The 18,657-nt window shown below is 34.9% G+C and overlaps 1 protein-coding gene across 1 annotated transcript; it reads left to right on the forward strand.

The window, feature by feature from the left end:
• LOC100717356 (zinc finger protein 14-like) lies at positions 1–18,368 on the forward strand. The gene is made up of 4 exons (XM_013149402.3): positions 1–327; positions 13,553–13,679; positions 13,884–13,941; positions 15,395–18,368. The coding sequence occupies exons 1-4, from the start codon at positions 1–3 to the stop codon at positions 17,277–17,279; spliced, it is 2,397 nt and encodes a 798-aa protein (XP_013004856.2). The 3' UTR covers positions 17,280–18,368.
• Positions 18,369–18,657: the final 289 nt, after the last annotated feature.

Raw genomic sequence — 18,657 nt, forward strand, 5'->3', positions numbered from 1 at the left:
ATGAGTTGGAGTAGGGTGCGTTATGGACAGAAGTGGTTCGGAAACGGCTGTAGCGATATCCTTACTGCCCCCTGCTTCGCTGCAGGCGCCCAGGTCTCCCTGGTCTTGTGCGCTGCATCGCCCTCTGAAACGTTTCCCCTTTGCCGAGGCAGGGACATTGCTGGGTCCGCAGCATGCAGACACTGTGCTGTGACACTGCTGCCCCACGATCCCTTCCTGTGCGGCCCAGGCGGAGGTGACTCTCCCCGGGTGTGCAGTGAGCAGGGATTTTGGAGGACCCTGGGATCATTCCTCAGTGATGGAGAAGTCATCGCTTCAGTTTCTCACGTGAGACCTTTACTTCCAACATTATTATTGCATAAACAGGACTCGTGGTCTCACAGCTCTTTGCAATGAGGTCGCGAACCCAAAGAAGGGAGTCAGGAAGGATTTTATTGGAAATAAGACTACCTCCGTGATTTCCAGAAGTGACCTGAGTGAGTAGCACGGACCTCTCAATCCAGAGCTAATTATAGATAAGCAGAGCCCGGGCAATGCTCAGTGATTCTTGGACATCTATCACAGAGGGCTCTGGATTTAAAACAGCATTTTAAATGCACGAACTGTAGCCCATTTCCTTACCATGCACCTGTTAAATCGAAACTGGAATTTTAAAAAAAAACACCGGGTATTTTGTATTTTCAGTTTCTGGAAATCAGGGCACTTGGTAGAGTAGCCCCAACTCCTTTGGGAGAGGAGGCTGCATTCTGTCGTGTAATTGGTTATTTTCAGTTTAATTCTTAGCACAGTAGCTCATTTGCCAACTCTGTGTCAGGCTCTTCCTTTGCTAGCGATCTAATTTATAAGGTAACTATTCTTAGGAACATTTCATTACAGTTAGACTATTTAAGTGAGGACTTCCATAGAGTTTAGAATGCTGAGAAAGATGGAGGTGATGCTCATGTATTACCAAAGGATGAGAAAGTGTTCCTGCTAAGGAGAACTTCCTGAAGAGGCTTCCAGTTAAACCCACACTAAAAGCAATCAACTGCGGCATCTACAGGCAGGTGTATAAGTGGTGTTGGTATGATTGGAAAGGCAAAGAGGCATTATTTCTGAACGAGTTGCTTTGTAGTCTGTGGATGATTTGTAGACATTGTTTTAAAAATTAAACCACTGAACAAGATATAAAGTGAGTACTGAAATAGGGGTAAATTCTCACTGTTAATATCAGTGGGCATCTGAATAAATAGAATAAAAGGATTTTTTTTTTTTTTTTTGAACTGGCAAGAGCAAATGAGACTGAAACCGAAATGGGAGAGCTAGGGATTTTGAAGGGTGGCAAAAATCAACCATTACAACAGTAATCTTCTCCAGGAATTAAATTGTTCTTACTGTGATAGTAAATGAAAGATTGTATGCTGGCTTGTTCTGAGATTGGGTCAAAGGTCACATGCCTAAGAAAAGGAGAATTTAATGACAGATAAATATTTCTTCTGTGGCTACTTGATCAGCTCATGTAAACATTTTTGAGGCAAAATTAGAAATTAGGAAACTAGTCTTGTTTTAAATTTTAAAATACAGTGGACATCTTGACTGATGTAGAATAGAAAAGGATTTTTCTTGGATATAAAATATTTCTAGCTGTTTAGTCTTTTTCACTGAATAGGAACTAAAGTTAGAAATGTGCGTATGAGTTATATCCCTGCTCTGCAATTTTTGTTTGTTTGTTTTGTTTTTTGTTTTTTGTTTTTAATTTTAAGATCAGATATCACTGAGTTCCTGTGCTTGGGTGAAATTTAGATAGTTTCCACCTTTTTGACTTTTGGAATCACAGAATTTTTGCTACCGTGCTAATTTAAGACTGGGGTTCTTAAATCACCATGATTTATCAAGATTACAATGCTTACATAAAGAAAACATCACTGAGGCATGCTGGTACACACGTTTAATGTCAGACATGTGGTAAATTTAGGAATATTAAATCACAAGCCCAGCCTGGATAACTGACCATGATACTTTTTCAATATGAAATAAATATGTGCACGTGAGCCTCAACTCTAAATTGTCATGCACATTGTCTAATGTGCATGATGCCCTAAGTTATGTTTCTAGTAATGAAGAGAAAATGAAAAACTATTGAGTGCAAATTTTACTTTTAATTTTGAAATTTACTCATTTTTTACACTAGTGGTACAAAGCAGTCACTGCACTGTCAGAAAGAGAACCTAACTGTGAACAGCCAGTGATTTACAATGTATTCAGTAACATACATGAGATCTTTAGTATTTTCTTGTGTGTCTTTGTGCTACATAAATTTGCCCAAATATAAATCAAGGTATGTGTATTGAGCAGGTTTAAAGATTCCAAGGCTTAGCCATGATGTTTGCTTATATTTTATGTCTTTTGAGTAATTTCCTCTTTAGTTAATTTTTCAGTTGATAAAGGTATTTTTCCCTTTCGCACTCAAGTAGAACCTGTAAGCTCTTTCCTTCCATTCTTCATATAGCCCTCTGTAGACGATGACACTCATCAGATTTTCTTTTTTGAATGCTATACTAATCATTTTTTCCTGTGAAGTCAATTCTGAGAACAGTATTTGGAAAAAGGAAAAACTACTCCAGAGTTTCGATTTTTAAAAAATTATTATTATGAAGAGTTGCCTGACTCTGGCCATACTGTTTGGATTACATGACCAAGACAGGGAGATAGGATGGAAATTTCCAGTGAAAAAAACACGGGCCCTAGTAGTTAGAATGCAAGACATCAGGCATGTGCAAGGTTGACGGGAAAATATTTCCATTTCTAGTTTTAATTTATGCTTTTGGGTGGGAAGCCTTCTTACTGCTTTACCTTTAGATCATCATCTACCTTTTTATACTGCACTTACTGCTCCTGCAAGCACTTTAATTTCCAAGCCTGTATCCATACTCTATTATCAACTTAAAAGTTATGCAGTTCTTGTGTACAGGACATACTATGCAATAGATTCTTTCATCTTCATAATGACCTTATGAGCTCCACTTACATTTGATATAATAGTTCATGATGAATCACTGAATAGAAATATTTGATATATTGTTATTTCACACAGCTAAAATGGGACAAAAGCTGACTTGTGTCTTCAAATAGAGAAACAGATTCCTGTAGTCGACTGTCTACTCCACTGGGAAATTTTAGTTCATTAAGTTTTCATATGTCTTCATTAGCAGTCTGCATCCATTATTTCTGTTGCTCAGATAGACTGCATTATGGTGAACTCACCAGGATAATGCTCCCCAAAACCATGTCTTCTTGGGCTGGCTTAGTAAGTTCTGTAAAGAAAGTAATCCAAGGAAAGTACAGAGTGTAAAAGACAAGAAAGTACAATATGCGGACCAAATATTTTTGAATATATTCAGATGGAATTTGTATAATATTTCACTGTTAACATTTTTCCAGGATAATTTACTGTTTCTGGATATGGTGCTATGTAATCTTACAGGTAATAATTGTGAACTCATTTGATTTATAAGAGTAAGTGCCATTGGTACATGATAAAGTCTCCATCACCTTACACAAATAACATGAAAAATTTAACAGGTGTCTGCATCAATAAGGAAGTATGACTTCATGGCCAGAAGCCTGGTTTTATATAGTTTGTTCTAGCACTATAAAGAACACACTCTGAGGAACATAGGTTTTTGTGGAAATCCCGAAAAATTGTTAGCCTGAACTCTGGTGAGTTGCCAGATACTTACCTATATGGGAGAAGCATGGACAAAATATATTATCACACACAAAGAGAGGTAAATAGCAGTGATTTTACCCACATTTCTTCCAATAGATGTGTACTTGGTTTCTTTCTGTGCCTGGAAGAAACTCTTCAACTCTGGGGACAGGAACTTTTTCTCTAATCATTCATTAAATTCTGACACTATTTTAAGTTATAGTCCAAATTCACAAGTAGGCTCCTACAATTCCAATAGACCTGTTTTAGATCTTACACTGGTCAAATTTGTGTTCCAGTGTAACCTTCTTTTATTCATCCTGGCAAAAGAAACACCTTCATAATGAACCCCCTTGTTCTTTTTTTCTATTTTCTGGAATGAATCCTAGGACTCAGAACAGCCATTAATTTATATGCATATTTCAGAGTATAGTAGAAGAGTGGACGAATATTTTACCTGGAGAACTCAAAGTCTTTATGCATATAAGTATAATCAACACAAAAGTTTTGCTTAAAAGGTAATTTAAGGGTTTTTAAAAGACTACTTTGTACAAATATAATTTCCTCTTTGTCTTTGATTAATTCATTGTCAGTTCTCTTTTCCCTTTTCACAGATCCAGTGGGAAGATTCTCTTTCAACCCACTAGATAACAAGTAACAAAACTGCTTCTACAGTTTTACCTTTTAAACATTATTTGGTGTTTTTGCATGTCCATTATATGCTTTTCCAGAAGTTAGCTCTGAGCGTGTTATTAGTACACAAAACACAGAACAGGACGAAACACCGAACAGCCATTAATTTACATATTTAGCCACTACAGACTGTTCTGCTATAAACATACAAGTGCATATATGACTGTGATAGGGTGCTTTTGATTATTTTGGAGAAGAGGTGAAGAAGCAAAATAGCTGGGTCCAGTGGGATATCTAGTCCGAGGTTTTGAGGAATCTCCACACAGATTATCACAGTACTTTTACCCACCCACCAACAATGGAGGAGGATTCCTTTTTACCCACAGCCCCTCTAGCATTTGTTATTGTTTGATTTCCTGATAATAGCCATTTTTTTCAAAGTAAGAAGGAATCTGAGCATTGTCTTTATTTACATCCCTTCAGTGACCAGTGGTGTTGAACATTTTTCATGTATTTGCCATTTGTACTTCTTCACCTAAGAAGTGTCTGTTTCTTTCAGATGCCCACTTTTAGATTTAGTCTTTAAATTTTGGCATCTGACCTTTTTTTTTTTTTTTTTAGTTCTGTATATATTCTGAATAGTGTAGTCCTTTATCTGGGGAACAGCTTGCAAAAAAACTTTTGCTACACTGTCGTATATCTCTACACTACATTGGTAGTTTGTCTTGCACTGCAAAAGCTTTTTTGTAGGAGACCCCAACTTTTGCCAGTTTCTGTGCTATTGAAATTTTATTCATAAAGTCTTTGCTTACACCAATGTCTTCAAGTATTCTGTTCTGTCTCTGGCAGACTTAGTTTTTCTATTTTTATTTATTTATTTATTTTTTACCGGTTCCGGGGATCGAACTCACAACTGCCTGCTTTTAAGGCAGGCGCTTATGCCGCTGAGCTAAACCCCCAGCCCCAGGAGGTGAATAGCTGGGTTGAATGAGACTAGCTAAAATAGTCATGAGGAATTTTCACAATGGTTACACCAATGGACACTCCCACAAACAATGGTAAAGTTTTCCATTTTCTACACAGCCCCTCCGGCTATTGTTATTGAATGATTTCTTGATGGTATCCATTTCTTCTGCAGTGAGATGTTTTTTCTTAGTGTTTATTGAATGTGAATATCTCAGATGACCAATGATGTTGAACATTTTTCATGTATTCATTTACCATTTGTGTTTCTTCATCTGAGAAGTGTATATTCATCTCAGAAGCCCATTTTTGGGTTGGGTCTTTCAATTTGGTGGACCTGATTTTTTTCAGCTTTGATGTGTTGTAGATTTAAGTCCTTGTGTGAGAGATGACTAAATTTTTTTTCCCACTCTGTGGATTGTCTTTTCCCTTTGTTTATGACTTCTTTTGATGTGCAAAAGCTTTCTAATAAGATGAGATCCCAGTTGTTGATTCCTTGAAATATTTCTCATGGGGTCTGGGTTTTGTTCATGAACTCTCTGCCTACTCCTATGTCTTCAAGACTTCTACGTACTTTTTCTTTCAATAAATATATTTTTTTTTGTTAATGTTTACATCTTTGATCCATCTTTAGTGCATGGTGGTGGACAGTGGTTTAATTTTAGTTTTTGGCATGTTCAAAGCCAGATTTTCTAGCACCATTTATTAAAGAGGCTCTTTCAGTAAATATGTTTGGCTCTTTTATCAAAGATAAGGTGGCTGACTGTTTGCAGTTGTTTCTGCATCTTCTATTCTGTTCCACTAATCTCCAGGTCTGTTTTTTTTACATATGCCTTGTTGATTCTATCACATTAGCTTTGTAGTATAATTTCAAGTCAGGGACTGTGATGCCCCCTGGCTTCCCTTTGTTGCCCAGAATTGCTTTTGCTATTCTTGGTGTTTTCTGCTTCCAAGTGAATTTTTGGAATGCTTTTTCTAGTTCTGTGAGGTATACTAATGACACTTTGATTGGAATTGTATTAAAGCTACATAAAAATTTTGGGAGTATGGAAATTTTCTATGTTGGTTCTTCCTATCCAGTGTGAAGGAATATCTTTTGATTGTCTGAGATCCTCTTTCATCTCCTTTTTCAGAGTAATGTACTTTCCAGTGTATAGATCTTATACATCCTTTGTTAGATTGATTCCTAAGTATTTCCTTACTCTTCATGCTATTGTAAAGGGTGTGGTTTCCTTAATTTCTCTCTCTGTGTTTGTTGCTTGTGTATATGAATGCTATGGATTTTTTTAGTGTAGACTCTGTGCAGCTACAGTACTGAATTTGGTTGTTAAATCTTGTAGTCTTGATGGAGTTTCTGGGATCTTCTATGTGGAGTATCATGTTATCTCCAAATAGTAATTTAAGTTCTTCCTTTCCTATCTTTGTTCCTTTTATTTCTTTCTCTTCTGTAATTGCTTTGGCTAATGTTCCCAGAACAACATTGAGTAGGAGTAAAAGTGGACACCTATGTCTTGTTCCTTAATTTATAGTAAAAGCATTCAGTTTTTGACCATTTAGGGTAACGTTGGCTGTTGATTCATCATGTTTGCATTTCAATAGATTGAGATAAAGACCATCTATTGCAAATTTGTAGTTTTTATATCTTAAATGGATGTTAGACTTTGTAAAATGCCTTTTCTGCATCTGTTGAAATGATCATGTGGTTTTTTTGTTTTTGCCTCTGTTGATATGGTATATTATATTTATTGATTTGTGTATGTTCAGCTATGCCTGCATCTGTGGGATGCATCATTTTTCCTCATAGTGGATAGTCTTCTTGATTATTTGGTACATTGTATTTGCCAGTATCTTTTAAAGAATTTTTGTGTCTGTGTTCCTTAGGGAGATTGATCTGTAGTTTTCATTTTTGGCTGAGTTCTTCTCTGGTTTTGAAACCAGGGTAATACTTGAAAGAGTTTCAGCATTAGTGGCATTACTTCTTCTCTCAGTTTTTTTGTAGAATTCAACAGTGAATCCATCAGGACCTGGTAGTTTCTTTGTTGGTAAGTTTTTAATTATATTTTCAATTTTTTTGCCTGATATCAGCTTATTTAGGATTTTGATATTTTCTTAATTTTTGTTTCTGCAATTTGAATGTATCTAGGAATTTGTTCATTTCTTCTGTGTTTTCCATTTTATTAGATACAAGTTCTTGAAGTATGTATTAATGATCTTCTGGATTTTTTATAGGATCTAGTGTGACCGTCCCCCTTTTAATTATTAATTGCTTGAATTTGAGGGGTTTTTTTCCCTCTTTTTGATGAGGCTGGCTGACATTTTATCAACTTTGTTTATTCTTTCAGAGAACCAACTGTTTGGTGCATTGACATTTTGTATTGTTTTCTTTGTCTCAATTTCTTTATTTTCTGCTTTTACCTTTATAATTTCTTCCCTGTACAAGCTTTCCATTTGACTTGTTCTTTTTCTAGAGGTTTGAGGTTAAACATTAGATTGTGTATTGGATCTCATTCCATTTTCCTGATGTGAGAGTTTCTAACTATAAATTTCCCTTGTAGGACTGCTTTCTTAACATCCCATAAGTCTTGATACTTGTTTTTGCATTATCATTTAACTGCAGATACTTTTAATTTCATCTTTGATTTACAATGATCCCTTGATTTTTCAGAATGATGTTGTTTAAATACCTTATCTTTATGTAGTTTTTCTGACTTTGTTTCACATTGATTTCCAGTTTTATTGTGATATGGTCAGGTAGTATGCATGGGGTGATTTTAGTTCCTCTGTGTATACTTAAGCATGTTTTATTGGCTAATGTGTGATCTGTTTTGGAAAACATCTCATGTGCAGCTGAGAAAAATTTGTATTCTGGCCGGGGATTTAGCTCAGCACCATAAGCACCTGCCTGAAAAGTGTGAGGTCATGAATTCAATCCCCAGTACCAAAAAAAAAAAAAAAAAAAAAGAGAGAGAGAGAGAGAATGCATATTCTGATATTTTGGGGTAGTACACTAAAGATATCTACCAAATCTGTTCGTTTACAAGCTTGGTTTTATTCTGATATTTCTTTGTTGAGTTTTTGTCCAGTTTTTCTAACTGTTTGTGAGAGTAGTGTATAAAGGTCCTCCGCTACAATAGTTTTCTTAGTTGATTTTTCATGTCTGTTAATATATGTTTTACATAGTTTGGTGCATGTATGTTTACTATTGTTTTCCCTAGTTCTAGGAGTTTTCCCTTAACAAGTATGTAATGCCCTTCTTTGTCTCTTTTGATCAGTTTTGGCTTAAACTTCATATTGTCTGCAAATAGAAATGCTGCCCCTTCCTTTTTCCTGTGTCATAGAGTATTGTTTTTCATCCTTTGACTTTCAGTTTATGAATTTCTTTTTGTGTTACATGTGTTTCTTGAATATAGTGTCTTGATGTTCTTGTTTCTTTCTTCATTCTGTTAGTTTGTTTCTTTGAATTGAGACCATGTTTATTGATGGTTATAATTGATTTACTTGATTGATCTTTCTCATGTGTATTTTCTTGACTTTAGCTGTGTATCTTCTCTATTTAGTTGCTTGCCTTGCCTGGCAGCGTCTTTCTATTGGTGTTCCTGTGTTTGTGATTTTCTTTTTTCTCTTTGTAGTGTATCTTTCAAAGCATTCTGTAGAGCTGGTTTACTGATCATGCATTTCGTCAGTTCTTTGTCACGAAAGTATCTTATTTCTCCATTGATTTTTGAAAGATAGTTTTCTGGGTTATATTAATGTGGGCTGAAGATTGTTTTCTTTTAGGACTTAAATTACCCCACCCCAGGCCACCCTTTAATTGAGGGATTGTATTGAAAAGTCTGCTGTGATTCTGTTGGGATTTCTTTGATAAGTGATTTTGGGTTTTTTCCTCTAAATGCTTTTACTGTTTTGTTCTATTGTTGAATTTCTACAATCTTGATAATTACATGCTTTGATATAGATTTATTTTGGTCATGGCTATTTAAAGTTCTATATGCTTCATTTATTTTATTTTATTTTATTTTATTTTATTTTATTTTATTTTATTTATTTTTTGAGATGGGGTCTTGCTATGCAGTTCAGGCTGGCCTTGAGCTCACTTTGTAGCCCAGGCTGGTCTTGAACTCACAACACTCCTCCCACCTCAGTCTCCCGTGTGCTGGGATTATAGGCATCAGCTACCACGCCCAGCTATGCTTCATTTATGTATATGTCAAATTCGTTATCCATGTTTTGGAAGTTCGCCATTATTTATGTGAAGAGGTTTTTAATGACTTTTGAGTTGCGTCCACCCTTCTTACTGACTCCAATCAATCTTTTTTTGTTTTTCTTTGCTTTATCTTATAGCTGTTTGTTTGAGTTTTCATGGTCACTTATATTTTAAGATATTTAAGCTATATTTAAGATAGCTTTTTTTCATGGTTGGTAATTACAATCTTATCTTTTTGAAATGTTCTTCTATGATCACCTTCATTCAATATGTTGTGTATCCTTTCAATTAATTTTAGTCTCCTGGATTTTTGTTTGTATGTGTTTCATTGATTCCATTTGTTTGTTATTTTTAACATTCATGGTTTCCATCATTTTCCTGAATACCTCTATTATTTTTTAAATCTGTGTCTGCTTTAATGTCTTTCATTTTGGTCATCATTTCCTTTTTAACTTATTTTTAAATTAGATTATTTTTTTGCAGTCTCTTCCATTTGTTTTTTTCACTTCTGCTGCTGTCATTTCAGAAGGTTCCTGTGGTTGGCTTCTGATTTCATCTCATTATGCTCTGGACTTGTCATGGTTGGGCTGGATTTTTGTTGTTGTATTTTGCTTCTTCATCATCATGTCATTTTCTATTTTATTTTGTTTTCTTTGTTGATGCTTGTAGATATCTTATGTTAGATAGCTTTATCCCTGATATTAATGCTCCCCTAGGAAATGTCTGTTCTTGAGGATACCTTGTAGTTGTAGGTGGTTCTTGGTTTTTATGTCCGTCCTAACAACATATCTTCCCTAGGTATTAGCAAAATGAAGTTGCTGGGGCTGGGGATTTAGCTTAGCGGCATAAGTGCCTGCTTTGTAAGCGCGTGGCTGTGAGTTTGATCCCTGGTACCAATAAAAAAAAAAAAAAAGGAAATTGCTATTTGACCCAGGGCCATTCCTTTGGTACTAGACTAGGTGATGTTTATGACCTCTTACAATCACAATGTTGTCTCATCAAGTGGAAGAAACCTTTTGTAACAGGTATGACATCCTGGTAAAAGTAGTACAGTTTGCAATAACAATAAACTCAAGCACAGCCTGTATATTGGCAAACTGTGATAACTGATCACTTGATACCTTTAACCAGAGGAGCAAGTACTACAGTTATATAATAAAATCCAATTTATGCCAGAAACTCATATACAGTGGTTATCCAATTAGTTGACTAATTTTGCCCAGCTGTGGAGGAGGAGGTTTAAAAGGGATAGTAGAATGTGGAGTTGAATGAGGTTAAGTATAGCAGAATAATTTTGACCTTGCCTTGTGTAGTCTAATATAATTTTAGATTTTCTCTACCTTATTTTTCCAAATGAAGTTGAATAGTGGGGAGAAAAACTTCACCTATCTTATATATATCAGATCTCGTAGATTGTTACTCCTCGATGTGTTCTGCTGTGTCTTTATTTTGGTTGCCATCTCAAAGATCTTATTGGCTGAGGGACACCATATACCTTGCTTGTATATAATTAACCTCATGGTAGTTATAAATCACACTGGATCTTCATTTATTATTCTATCCCTATTTTGGATAAAGGAAAGCATTTTGAAGAGCCCCACATATTTTAGTCATAGTCCCATAATATTTAGCCTGAGGAGCAAGGATCAGAAGAATAATATGAATCAGGCCTCACCCATCAAACTTGTACCTCAGAGTCTTGTGCATAGAACAGTTTGTAGGGACATTTTGGGCTCTGTTCCTTTCATCTATGCATTCATAATTTCTCCTATCATGTGTTTTGGGTTCCTGTTTCTTCCTTAATTTTCTCATATCTGCTTTCTTCCATACTTTCAAGAGTCTTACGAAGGAACTTATGTAAGTAAGAGCAGAAGTAATGGAATTAAATTAATACAAAGAATTAATGAATCGAGACTCTTTGAAAACAAGATAAATAAAAAAGATATACAAAAATGATAAATTTTTAGCCATTCTTACCAAAATAAGAAAGTCCCCCAAATTAATGCAGTTAATAATAAAAGGGTAAAATCACAATGGAGTCCGCTGAAATTCAGAAAAACATTGGTACCTACTCTGAGAACATGTACTGTAATAAAATGGAAAATTCAGAATAAATGGATGGGTTTCTAAATGTGTATGAGATACCAAATCTAAATTAAGAACATAAAAGTATTGTAAATAATCCAATGTCAGTTAACTAAATTGAAGAAACAATTCAGAACTGACATTTAAAAAGTCAGAAACCAGTGGGTTCACAGCCAAATTTGCAAGACTTTTTTAAAAAATTAATACCAACACTCCTGAAACTCATGATATTGAAAGAGAAAATACACTTCCAAAGTCAATCCTGGAAGCAAATATTACTCTAAATTCAATACCAGGAAGAGATCCAATTAAAAAACTAAACTAATAGTGAATCTCTTTTAAAAATTCTGAATAGCATCTAAGAAAGATAATTCAGGAACTCATCAAAATGATCATAAAATGTGATCAACTAGGACTCATTTCAGGGATGCAGCCATGTTACAGCATACACAAATTAATCAGTGTAATGTAGTACAAAAAAATAAAGTCATAATCATGTCAGTTAATGCATAAAAAATTTGATAAATTCAAAATCCGTTTTTGGTAAAAATCCTGAAGTAAACAGGTTTAAAAGTTCTGTGTCTCAGTCTGATAAAGACCATCTGCAATGGACCAATGGACAGTGTGACACTAAATTCGGGAAGTTGAAATCTTTCCCTGCAACATCAAGAACAAGGCCAAGATATCTGGTATCACCTCTCTTAGTCAATGAAGTTCTTGAAACACTAGGAAGCAGATAAGAGGGAAAAGGGGATATGATACGGAAGAAAGAATTTAAATTATGTGCAGTTGACATGATTGTCAATATTGAAGATCTCAAAATCTCCTTTAAAAGATTCCTAGTATAAAAAAAAAGAGTCCTAGTATTAACAACAAATTCAGTACCACAGAAAAATAAAAGAGTCAGCACTCAAAAATTAATAATGTTCCCATGCATCAGTAACCAACTCACCAAGACAGAATTTAGGGATACTATAACTTTAACAATAGCATCAAGTAAATGGAATTATTTAAAAATTAAACCAGAAAGCAAAAGATTCCTACAATAAAACATACAGTTGCCTGAGAAAGGAAATTGAACAACGTATCAGGAAACAAAAAGATGTCTCCTGTTCCTGGATAGGCAGAGCCATGTTAGTATAAATGGCCATGTTTCTATAACTGTTTTTCAGATTTAATGAAATACCAGTCAGAATGCCAGAAGCAACCTTCACAAAACTGGAGAAAATAAAACGTACAGTTCATGAGAAGCTTGGTGAAACTTAACCAAAAAAAAAAAAAAAAAAAAAAAAAACAACCTGGGTAACAAGGACAAGACACAAAAAAGGAGGACAAGATAGAGAGGATCAGTCTTGGACTGCAAGTTACACTATAAGACTGTGTAGTACAAAGTACATTTTTTTGAAAAATACTATGGACTAATGAAAGAATAGAGGAGGCAGAATTAACTCCTTACATACTCACCTATTTTAATTTTGACAGAAACACCCCATCCTTTCACTGGAATAATGGTAGTCTACACTAATGATGCTAGGAAAACTGAACTATATATATGACAAAGATTGAACTGAAGCATGTTTATTACCATACATTAAACAAATAAAAATGGATCAAATATCTTGATATTACAACTGAGAGCCTAGTGTGGTAGTGTACACCTGTAATCCTAGCACTTAGGAGACCGAGGTAGAGGTTGGTAGTTTGCAGGATCCCTCTCTGAACTGTGGAATCAGAACACAAATATAGTATCTGTGAACACTGTACGCAACCAGTGCTACTATTTCTCTAATGCTATAGCAGTGCCTTGGAATCTAGTATCAGAATTGTTGTGTGAAACTATGTATACACATAGGTTTGGGAATCAAGACACAGTTACTATTGGAAGAAATCAAACTTGATTCAGGTTTACAAGAGCAGTTCAGATATCCTAGGGTATGACTCTCAACCTTCTTTCAGGAAATATATCTGTGATTATTTAGGAGTCACTAACCATGGAGGATGTAGCTATGAACTTCACAATGGAGGAATGGGCTTTGCTGAATCCATCCCAAAAGATGCTCTACAGGGATGTGATGTGGGAAACATTTATGAATATGACTGCTATAGGTAAGAATAGCACTGTTTTCTCATTTATGTAATTATAGAGCATTGGTACATATTCACTGGTAGTGATTCATTAAATAGAATGTGAAAATATTTTGAATGATATCTCAGGCTTGTTACCATTATTATAACATGTGTCTAACTGCCATCTGCTAATTTTTCTACAATGATTTAGTGACTTTTTTGTATTTCTATGCTAACATTCAGGAAGGACTTGGGAAAAACATCAAATTGAAGAATACAAATATTTCTCAAGAAATCTAAGGTAATTTGCATTCATAAGAAAAAGAAATATTCTCTAAGAATTATTAAGCAGAAATATTACAACCAAGGAAACTAGACTAAGGAAGTTATCTTCACATTTATTTAATCTCACAAAAATTCTCCTGGTATGCATACAGGCTGACACTGAATCCAGAAATATTCTGATATAGGAAACTAACTTGGTAGAGATACTATGCAACAAGGGATACTATTTCGTACGTCAGTACAAAAAACTTATTTCATGATCAACACCATGAAAATGTATGAATTTGCTCTTAGGTATTGTACAGAAACTTATATAGAGGACCTAAACATGAGTTTCTGTCAATGTTGAATATTTATTCTTTTAATAGATAGATAGATAGATAGATAACTGAATATGAGACCTGAATTATCTAAAAATTGCTACCCTGGAAGCAGTATTCAAAAGATAAATTAATGCAAGTGTAATGATAGATGTTTGCAAAACATTTTCGATGTTGATAGGTATATAAAACAGAATGATTTAGATTCTCATTGCACAGATGAGATGATAAGTTTGATATGATCCAAGCAAACCTCCCTATGTACATTCTGAAAGGATTTACAATTATCATATCTTAGTTGTACATGCGTAGTCATGCTCAAATCAAGGTGTACATGAGGATTTACAATACCTAAGTTGTGAAAATAATTCACAATACCTCAGTTCTCCTAGCAGCCTAGCTGCCTACTGTGGAATGCATGGATAAGGAGTGTATGGGGTGGGCTCAGCACAGTACTGCCTTCTTATAATACCAACACTCTTCTCATCTCAGCAAACAGGATGGCAACATGAAGTTCACACTCTCCAAATTCACGATCAGGAAGACTCTAAAAACAAGACATAACAAATGTAGAAATGTAATTTAGTGCTAAGACCCTCATTTAATTCTCAGCACTGAAAAAATGTATTATATTTTAAGCCTTAAAGAATAATATCATATCTTTTGACAAAAACAAAACACCAGAGTAAACAGATGGGACTCTTGTCTCATCATGTTAAGTGATGTAAGTCAAACACAGAAAGTGAATTACCACTTTTTTTATATGAGATACCAAAATGTAAGTTAGGTAGTAAAATTAAAGAGAAATGATAGAGAACAGAAAGACTGAATTGCTAGAGATGTGAAGGATGACCTGGGTAAGGAAAGAAGGGGAGAGTGATGGGGGAAAACATGTCATAAATGATTAATACTATCAATGACCAAAATGAGACTGAATCTCAAGTACAGCAAATATTTATCAATTTAAAATTCCCAAATGAATACCATCATTTAAGGAATGTGTGACTTGGAGGCCTTCTCCAGGGCATTCAGTCAATTCATTGTCAAAAATTTTTAGCAGCCATCAAAGCAAAATTTGTCCAGGTAAATTATTTATAGAGAAACCTTTTTCTAGTGTTTAATATTTTTGGTTTTTGTTTTTCTTTACAGAAATGAAGAGGTAGCAAAATGGTCTGAATATAAACCTTGGAATCAATATGAAGACCTATTCCTTTGGGCTTCAGATGCCAATATGGACATGCAACAAGCTGCTTTCAACCCAGTTGAGAACTTTGCTTGGAGAGAGCCCCCAATTGGGCACTTATCACAAAATATACCCATGTTACCTCATATTGACATGAAGTCAGATGAATATTTGGGATTTGATGACCATCTGTTTACATTTAATGAGCAGAGAAAAACCTGCCATGATCTCCAGTCCTTTCTAAAACATGCAAAGACACAGACAGGAAACATGCCTTATCAATATGAGCAACATGGCAAAACATACTCTGAAAGTAGTATAATAACTTACCTTGTAGAGAAGACCATTGTAGAAAAGAAAAGCATGGAAGCTTGCAGGGCTCCCAGTGGTATTCAAATTTATGAAAGTATTGACACTGGAAAGAAACCATATATATGTAAGCAATGTGGGAAAACTTTCAATACACAAAGTTCTTGTAAAATTCATGAAAGATTTCATATGAAGGAGAAACGTTATGTATGTAAGCATTGTGGGAAAGCATTCAAAACACACAAAGACTGTCAAAGACATACAAGAATTCACACTGGGGAGAAACCTTATGTGTGCAAGGAATGTGGAAAAGCATTCATTACAAAGAGTTCTTATAACATACATGAAAGAACTCACACTGGAGAGAAGCCTTATGTGTGCAAGCAATGTGGAAAAGCCTTTTCTACAAAGTATTATTATAACATACATGAGAAAGTTCACACAGGGGAAAAACCTTATGTTTGCAAGCAGTGTGGGAAAGGATTCACTATGCAGATTACCTGTAAAATACATGAGAGAATTCACACTGGGGAGAAACCCTATGAATGTAAGCAATGTGGGAAAGCATTTAGCACGCTCAGTAGCTGTAAAGTACATGAAAGAATTCACACTGGGGAGAAACCCTATGTATGTAAGCAGTGTGGAAAGGCATTTAGCACTCACAGTTATTGCCAAACACATAGGAGAACTCACACTGGGGAGAAACCATATATTTGTAAACATTGTGGGAAAACATTCACTACACGTTTTTTTCGTCAGATACATGAAAGAACTCACACTGGGGAGAAGCCTTATGTGTGCAAGGATTGTGGGAAGGCATTCACTGCATACCAGTACTGTCAAAAACATGAAAGAAATCACAGTGGGGTGAAACCTTATGTTTGCAAGCAATGTGGGAAGGCATTCACTTTGCAGAAAACTTGTAAAATACATGAAAGAATTCACACTGGGGAGAAACCTTATGTGTGCAACGAATGTGGAAAAGCATTCACTAGAAAGTGTTCTTACAAAAGACATGAAAGAGTTCACACTGGTGAGAAACCTTATGTGTGCAAACATTGTGAGAAAGCATTTACTACTTACCGAGAGCATCAAAGACACGAAAGAACTCACCTTGGGTCAAAACCTTATGTTTGTAAATACTGCGGGAAAGCATTTACTACACATGGAGACCATCAAAGACATGAAAAAACTCACACTAGGGGGAAGCCTTTTGTATGCAAGCAGTGTGGAAAGGCATTTACTACCAAAAGCTATTCCAAAATACATGAAAAAAGTCACACAGGGGAGAGATCTTATGTGTGCAAGCAGTGTGGGAAGGCATTCTTTACCCACCAATCTTGTCAAGTACATGAAAAAATTCACACTGGGGAGAAACCATATGTGTGCAAGAAATGTGGAAAGGCATTCACTAGGAAGAATTCTTATAATGTACATGAAAGAAGACATACAGGGGAGAAACCTTATGTGTGCAAGCACTGTGGGAAGGCATTCACTACACGCAGATACTGTCAAATACATGAAAGAAGTCACACAAGTTAAAATTCCTAGAGTGTCAGCCTTGAAAAGATTTGCTAATTCTCATTTTAGGTATATATATATATATATATATATATATATATATATATATATATCTCAGTGGGTAGAAACCTGTTTTATATAAGCAGTGTGGAAAAGAGCATTCAATGAACAGTTTTTTATCAACTACATAAAAGAAATATCCTGGAAAGAAACCCTAAATGTGTGAGCCTATTTTGAAAATCTTGTGAAAATTCCTTATAGAGTGGGGGCCTGTGCAAGTTTAATCAGATATTTGAGGTCATCACTTCTTCATAAATTTTCCAGAAAATACAGTCCCAGATGGAGATGCCTTAGAATGTATTCCGTCTGTGTTTTTCAGTAAATCACTTGTAAAGTCTGAACATCTGTAGTGCTTAAAAATATCTTTAATGTTTAAAAAAAATTGACGTAATATATTTTTATGTAAGCCATTATCCTTGAACTTAAAATATAGTGTCTTCTAATTAAACAAGGAAAACTGAAATGTATTTCTCACCTGTTTTTTTGTACTGAGGATTGAACTTACAACCTCGTGCTTGCCAGGCTGGCACTTGTGGTACTGAGCTAAATGCCTAACATATTTCTCACTTCTAAGTAGTTTAATATTCATATAGTTTTGATTTTGTTTTGTTCCTACTATTAGTATTGAGCAATACAAAGGTGTATTTTTGTAGTAATGTAATTTCCCTGTAGTTTTGATTTTAATTTTCTGTTTATGAACTTCTTATTCTTTAAAAAAATTGTTTTTCAACTTCAAGTTGTAGTATGTATGAGTATGTATGCAAATTTAGACGTGAACATACATTTTTGAAAAAAGTTTGTTTTCACACAACCTGTAGAGTAGCACATGATTTTATTTTGATAACCTTAGTAGAAACCTGGATATATCCCAACATACTTATATCAAGTATGTAATATCTATTTTGCTTTCAAGTCGTCAATATTATGATTTACATAGCTTTATTTCCATCAGCATTTGACTTTTCATGCTTATAGTGTTATGACTTGTCATAATTTTACCACCACTTATACCTAAAAATAAACCAACCTGCTGTTTTTGATTGTGCAAGACCAGATGGACCATTACTTGTCTGCAAAAGTGCATCATGAATTGCAATAATGAATCAGTCCCTACTAGCAAGACAGTGTTAATATGAGGCATATGTAAAAATTTACAAGTTGGGGTTAAAAGTACTGACCATGAAAGAATGGAAAAGTTAAGCTGGCCCATTGGTGAATTGCTTCATTAAACTTCTAAACTTCTCAAGTTGACAAAATGTATCAATCATTACAATTTGAAAGCAGGAGGAACCTGGAATAGCAAAAACAACTCACCAATAAAGGCAAGGCAGGGGGCATT

Source organism: Cavia porcellus, unplaced genomic scaffold (assembly GCF_034190915.1).
Source record: "Cavia porcellus strain 051 isolate PalLab524CR breed Dunkin Hartley unplaced genomic scaffold, mCavPor4.1 scaffold_8, whole genome shotgun sequence".
In the NCBI taxonomy this organism is placed as follows: Eukaryota; Metazoa; Chordata; class Mammalia; order Rodentia; family Caviidae; genus Cavia; species Cavia porcellus.

Excerpts from the sequence above, each read along its gene's own strand:
- LOC100717356 (XM_013149402.3), top strand. The coding sequence starts at position 1 with ATGAGTTGGAGTAGGGTGCGTTATGGACAGAAGTGGTTCGGAAACGGC. Across the intron at positions 328-13,552 it reads TCATCGCTTCAGTTTCTCAC|GAGTCACTAACCATGGAGGA; the intron begins GTGAGACCTTTA and ends GTGATTATTTAG. Across the intron at positions 13,942-15,394 it reads TATTTCTCAAGAAATCTAAG|AAATGAAGAGGTAGCAAAAT; the intron begins GTAATTTGCATT and ends TTTTCTTTACAG.